This window comes from Sesamum indicum, unplaced genomic scaffold (assembly GCF_000512975.1).
Source record: "Sesamum indicum cultivar Zhongzhi No. 13 unplaced genomic scaffold, S_indicum_v1.0 scaffold00164, whole genome shotgun sequence".
In the NCBI taxonomy this organism is placed as follows: Eukaryota; Viridiplantae; Streptophyta; class Magnoliopsida; order Lamiales; family Pedaliaceae; genus Sesamum; species Sesamum indicum.
This window is the reverse complement of record NW_011628068.1, coordinates 59,482-66,344: the sequence shown is the minus strand read 5'-3', so window position 1 is coordinate 66,344 and position 6,863 is coordinate 59,482. Positions and strand designations below refer to the sequence as shown.

Genomic DNA, 6,863 nt, shown 5'->3' with positions numbered 1-6,863 from the left:
CAACCCAGAAGAATGATGATCGTGTAGGTAAAGTAAACAATATTAATCCTATTTAATACGCCATAACTACGTATTATTACATGTATTTAATTTTACTTGCCCTATACACAACCTCTATTCCTTGTGAAGTTCAAATCTTATAGAAACCTTTGGAAACAAAGAAAGTGGTACGTACAAGTCAGGCAGCCTATCCCCTATTTCAATACCAAAATTTAGGACAAATTATAATTATCTTCTCTGACTATTAACATAATTATTAATTTTTATTTGTTTTTAATAAATTATAAATACTTCTCTGATATTGACGCTTATTTAATAATGAATTTATTCTGTTAGTCTCGATTATATTTCTATTCAATTTTTATGGTGAACCGGTCAAAATGTCTTTTTAGATTATGATTTATAATTTTATATATTTTTCAAAAATAGTTTAAAATATTTTTATGAACTAATATGTTGTGTGCCTCATATATTTTTTTTTTACGTCGTCTTTTTTTTTTACCAAAAAGAAAATCAGCAAAAGTACAATAGTAATTTCAATTTCACTGTTTGGAGATTATATAATTACTTTTTATTTGAAAAATATATTTAGAAATTTTCAATCACAATAAAATATCCGTAATTGTGACGAAACTCTTGAAAAATAGCTGAAATGTACCTGAAACTTAATTTGGTTAGTTGCGTGAGTAGTCTGAATTCTTGAATTGGACATGATAAGCTGGCTATAATAGCATACAGGCCAAGTCCTATTAAAAGAAAAGCTAGCCTAGTGGCCCAATCCAGGATTAGGCTGTATGTAGGTGAATTGGGTAGATTGAGTATGATTGGCCAATTTCGTTTCCGGCTGAAATAAGTAAAATTAACAGGCCCATCTGTCAATGTTAAGAAAACAGTTATATGGGTTGGTGAGGTGAACGAATAGGCAGCAGGCAGGTAACTGGAAAACAAATGCAACCTTACTTCAGAGTTCAGACCCTTTCTATCGCCTTCCCACTTTGTATTTTGGTTTCTTCATAGAGGACTAGGACTATTTTGTAATTGGACTCCAGCTCTTCATTGGAATTGAAACCATAGAGTTTCTTCTCTTTTTTCTGCTGCCGGGCTTGTCTCGCCCTCTGAAAATCAAATCTGTTTATTATAGCGCGATAAGCCTTGCGGCGCTGGGTTTCTTGTTTGCTGAAGAGCCGTTGGTTGCGGATCTGATGAACGGTCCTCCGGGTTTTCCAACGCCAATCAAGCTGTAAGGAAAGGGGCAGCGGCATAACGCTGAGGCAACGCTTTATGACTGGAATGTTGGAGAGTCATAATGCAACTGGATTCAAGAGTTGTAAAGGAACTGAGGGAGTTTACTGTCAATTTCTTGAAAACAAGTTTGACAGACAAATCCTACAAGCTGGCCCAACGGTGCCGAAACTATCAATCTCGAGTGTGGAAGAGAAGTGGGCTACTTGGCTGGGCAAATTTAAATCCAAGAGCGTGGTCTTATGAGCGTTTGGCAGCGAAGCTGTACTGGTGAAGGATGAATTCGAACAACTTTTACTGGGTTTGGAGCTAACGGGTCTTCAAAGCCACCTTCTCGGAGTTGACTGATCAGTAGAAGAAGCTTTACGAACGTTCCTAAGGGTAATGGGTTCAAAAAGAGGGTTTGTGTATGGAGGGCGGGTGCCGCAATCACTGATCCTTGTGTTAGGTGCTTCGACGCTCAGCCTCATTGAATCAATAATTAATGGGGGATACGAAAGTGAAGTAGAGAAGCGGCGGGTCAGAGCTAACTGCTAAGCCTAAGCATGATGAATGGAGGGAGTCGTTCTCCAGAGAAGGGTGGGTGGGTGGGTTTGAGGATTCTTACTTGGATATTTTCCTTCACAAATTGTCCGCCCTCTTGTAGTAAATTGAAGCAGTCGTGGCAACTTATTCTTTTGTGTCTATATAATAAATATTATTTTTTTTATATTTTAGATTAATTAAAATAAAAATAAGTTATATAAACTAATACATAACCTTTCACACAGTGAATCAATAGAAGAAAAAAAATGAACTTTTTTATTAATTTGTAAATTAAAAAGGAATTTATTTTTTATGTTAGTGTGGATATATTTTACATATCTCTACCATAATTCTGAGCATGTTTTCTGAATTTTAGCAAGAGAGAAACTTTTCAAAGACGACGTCATCTTTAAATTCAAATGTGTATTTTTTTTTCCACCCCATTTGTGGTCAAATCGCGTGTAAGAACACAACACTAGAGAAGCAAACAAAACCAAATAAACTTGCTTTTCTTGTTTCCTTTTTTGCTGCTTTATGTGATAACGATGAACCCATCCATGTACATGTGCGGGTACTGTCAACTACCGGATATATGAAATATCACTCATCTTCTTTAAATACTTCAATTTTACCAATATGTATTCGAATTTCATCGCACCACAACATTGTCTTTGCCCGTTAATCCCAACACATTTGGACAACTAAGATTATGTTTGGACAAATAACTCAATTACCACAAAGTTAAAAAGAAAAAATATATATATTATTATTGAGAAAAAGTATTTTTTTTTTTTTTTTTTGCTCAAATTAAACTTATAGTTCCAAGCATGCATTAATTAATTAATTAATATATGAACGTCAAGATGGATGATAAAAGAAAAAGGAAGAGGTAATATTTAATTAATTCCTTATGAATTTAATGGTTACAAGCCAACTTCTCTGTAACATAAGCCAAAGACCTAAGATTACACCCTAAAACGGTATTCACAAAAACGCGCGTCTCTTCCTCGCTATTCCCCTCTGGCACATCCACCACGTACGACTCGATAACCACCGTCCCGCCGCCCTCCCCCTCCTCCTCGTGCACGGTGGTTGTGGACTGATAATTCTTCAGCCGTTGGTCCCCTTCAACCACCGTGTAAATCATGACATGCATGTCATCATCGAGCCGATCCAACCTCTCACGGCTTAGCCTCCCGGGCATGCCGGAGACGAACCCCACCTCCCTTTCCGACACCGCCGCTGCCCACCAGCATGCTGCACTGCTTGACGACTTTCTTGTACACATGCGGCTGATCAAAGCGGCGGAGCACCGACCAGACTAGAGGAAGCGGTGCCTTTACTTTTTGGACTAGCCTGGAAGTGCACTGATTTGGGCTGGGATTGTGTGTATGGTGAAGAGCTATCATTTTCTGGGTGGCCTCACTATTATTTCTGCTGTATTTCTGCACCAATTTTGGATCGCAATCCCAATCGCATTGCATTTTTCTTGAATTCCCACTTAGGTACAGTGAGGTGCACGCCGCTCACTTTGATTTCTTTTATACTGCTCAAAATTCGGATTCATCTAGATATGATGCTTCTTTCCATTTTTTTTTAAAATTATGAATAGGGTAAGACTATTTAAATAGATAATAATCATAATTAACGTGATATGTAAAAAGTATTTAAATAATAAATAAAATTATAATTGGAAATAGAAAATATATATTTTCATAATATAAAAATTAAAATTTATATGTAATTTTTTTTGGGTAAAGAGCAATTTACTTCTGTAGTATTAAAAATGAGCATACTACCCTCGATAAAAAAAAATATAATAATTTATTCTCATGTACTTCTTAAAATGAAGTAATTTATCTTTTTATACAGGAAGGTAAATTATTATATTTTAAAAATATAGAAAGATAAATTGTCATATTTTAAAAATAAAAAAAATAAATTATTATTTTATTTTTTCATAAAAGAATAATTTGTTCATTTATGATATATCAATGAGTTACTTGTATTTTTAACTATTTTTTTTGGGGGGAGGAGGTGAATAACGAAAATATATTTGGAAAAAAGACAGAAAGAAAGTCATAGTTTTTGACATGGTAAGAGGTGCATGCAGGTCCGAACTTACTAACTAGCATCTTAAAACTTTAATTTTGTCGTGTAATGAACTAGTTCCACTGTTTCTTAAAGTGTGGGCCTGTGGGGCTCCTTTTTCACAAATATTAAATTATCTCTGCACTCTGCCAGCTACCAACAAAACTACAAAATGCCTTATGTCTTTATATATATTATTATTATTATTAAAAAAAATAACGTCTATAGATTCACTAGAATCATGGCAATACTCGCAAGATACCACAGATTTTGAATATGATATTTATCCTTGTTAATTAGCCTATCATTAAACCATCAAATTATTTAAATTTTTAAATAATTAAAAATATATTTATTAAATATTAAAATCTCTTATATTGAAACTTGTGAATTTTTTCTTAAAAAATTAATTGTAATAAAATTCAAATAAAAGTATCCTATTTAGTTTGATTTAATATCATATTAAATAATCTCACATAAAGAAGAGGTGGGGGCCATGAGGAAGCAGAACCACCTGGGAAGCATGCCGCCAGTGCAGATATTTATAGGTGGAGGATGAAATATATATATAAATATTGTGTCTTAAGGAAATTATTGTTGTTATTATGAAGATATAGTTTGGCAGCAAAATGAGCTAAGTTGTGGTCTGGAATTCATATGCGGTTTAATGTCACGTGAGAGCACGAGACGAGGAGTGTCTGTGTCTGCAATTTAGGCTTGCCGAGTGCCACCTTATTATTTCTGCTAAATCCACTTTATTCATTTTTTGTATAACAAAGTTATATTGTTATTTCTAATTTAATTATTAATAATTACGACCTTACTTGGTTAGTACCTAAAGTGATTGAGTGGCAGCATACGTCTATTTCAATTATTGCAATTTACTTGTAATTATTATTATATGATTAACAAATAATTTATAGATTGTATAATAATATGTTGTTGGAGTAATAAAATGGTATTAGTAAAAAGGACAGAGCAGTCAATGGAAGGCATTAGTCCAACATCAAATTTATTTCACGAAAACAACGAAAGATTATAAAGCAAAACGACAATTGAAAGGAAAAAGAAAAACTAAAGCTACATGAAAATGACTTAACATAGAAAATGTCCGGACGTGGGCACAATTCATGTTTTCTTGATTGACAAAACATTATTATGTTTCACTCATAAAAATTAGTAATATTTTAATTTAAATAAGATTATTTATTTTGAATGAGGGTGAAAATGGTATAATATTGTAAATAGTTTTGATATAAGAAAATGAATACATGTTGAAGAATAGATATTATAATTAATTAATTACAAGGGATAAAGACAGGGGCAAAACTGGGAAATTACAAGTATCAAGGAGAGGCGCGTCCAAAGTCGTTGGCATTTACATTACATATATATATAGAGAGTGGGTATTATGAGATATGCGATATCAAGTGGTGTTATTTGTACTTCCAATGACGCAAACGTGGGAGTAGAGTTATTGCCACTCACTCAGATTCAGATGCCATGTCTTCAAGAACCATTCTAAGATTTACGTCTTCGGATCTTCCGGTATTTCGACATTATCGTCCTACACTTTTCTTTCTTATTTTCATTTGTTCGAATGGGGCAATGCGTACATGCCTCACCGTGGATTGGTTTCTTGATACTGGTTTCACGTTTCCTGACATGAAATCCTCAAGCAAGTGCTGTTTGATTGGTTTCTTGCTTCCTTTTTCGTGTTTCTTGAAATAATTCGGCCAGGCTTGATGGGTTTCTTGGAATTAAATGTTCGTGTTGGATAATGGGTTGTTGATTTCTTGGCAAGATTAATGGAAGTTTCCCTATTTTTGGCGTGTCTTTTTTTTTTTCTTGTCGCTGATCAAGAATTGGAATTGACTTTCGACTTGTACTTATATGTTTTCTGTTTGTTTTTCCCCTCCCGCAGAGAAACAAGTTGGAGAAGTAGCCCTTCCTTTTCACATTCAAAGAATTTGTTGTGGTAACTCTACATTATCGTTCTGTATATTCTTATCTCCTTTCAATTAATGGCGTCAAGTGTTTTCTATTTGTTAATGGTTGATTGGTTTCTTGTAATGCAATCAAAGAAGAAGTGTCCTTCAGATTGAATGCAGTTTTGCAGTGAGTTGGGTTCTTGACTTCGCCACAAGAATGAGTTTAATCATCTTTATCATCATTCTTTCCACCCCTTTTTTTTTTGGGTATTAAAGTTGATTTAATTGATCAAGAAACCAATTAAAGAATGATGTTATCTGGAGAGACCAAAGTGATTAGTCTGCGTTTTCCGCAGTCAAAGAATTTGTGATGTTATCTGGACACGGTACACTCACTATTAAATGACTTATATTTGATTTCAATATGGACGAAAGTTTTCTACATTTCAGAAATCCTGTGAGTGTCAAACAAAACTTATTATCTTGGGTTTTCCAAAATGCTAATTGATAAAGAGTGATTTGGACCACATGAAAACAAAAGCCATAACCAAAAGCCTTTCTTCCTGTCTGAATTTGCTCAGTCTTCCCTTATCAGGTTGGAGATTATGTGCTTTATTTCAGGTTGTAGGTAAAGCTGTTTATGAACCTTTTCGGAAGCAGAGTTTGTGTTGGCAATGTCTCTTATGCATGTTACAAGTTACCAAACATGATATATCCTGAGTTTGAGAAGATATGGAGGAGAATAAGGATGATAATAGGCTGGTGGAAACACCACCTCGTAATACCCAATGGTGGCCATCAGGTCTTATCGAGAAACTCCGGTCTATTTCTCTGGTTTCTTCAGATGAAACCTCAAGCTCTAAAGGATCAAGTAGTCAGCATGACTTTGGGAGTCAACCATTTCAAATAGCGTCGCAGACTTTGTGGGATACTGGAAAGATAGCTGAAGCAATTCCTGATGGTTTCTATTTTGTCAATCCAGTAAGTGGGTCTATAAATGTTTAGATACGCAACAATTCCTTGTTTCTCCAGGTTGTAAAGTAACTAATGTTTTCTGCTTTAATTGCACAAATC

General features: G+C 34.4%; 1 protein-coding gene and 1 pseudogene across 1 annotated transcript in view; one reads left to right on the top strand and one right to left on the bottom strand.

Annotated features, from left to right (window-relative positions):
- Positions 1 to 2,657: 2,657 nt before the first annotated feature.
- On the bottom strand, positions 2,658 to 3,373 carry LOC105179466 (annotated as a pseudogene).
- A 1,905-nt stretch (positions 3,374 to 5,278) lies between these two features.
- Positions 5,279 to 6,863, top strand: part of LOC105179463 (serine/threonine-protein kinase EDR1-like) — an 8,993-nt gene continuing 7,408 nt past the window's right edge. Inside the window, exons 1-3 of the mRNA XM_011103088.2 lie at positions 5,279 to 5,406; positions 5,783 to 5,836; positions 6,411 to 6,770. Of these exons, the coding sequence (XP_011101390.1) occupies positions 6,522 to 6,770 (249 nt within the window). The 5' untranslated portion in view covers positions 5,279 to 5,406; positions 5,783 to 5,836; positions 6,411 to 6,521. The remainder of the gene's footprint in view (positions 5,407 to 5,782; positions 5,837 to 6,410; positions 6,771 to 6,863) is intronic.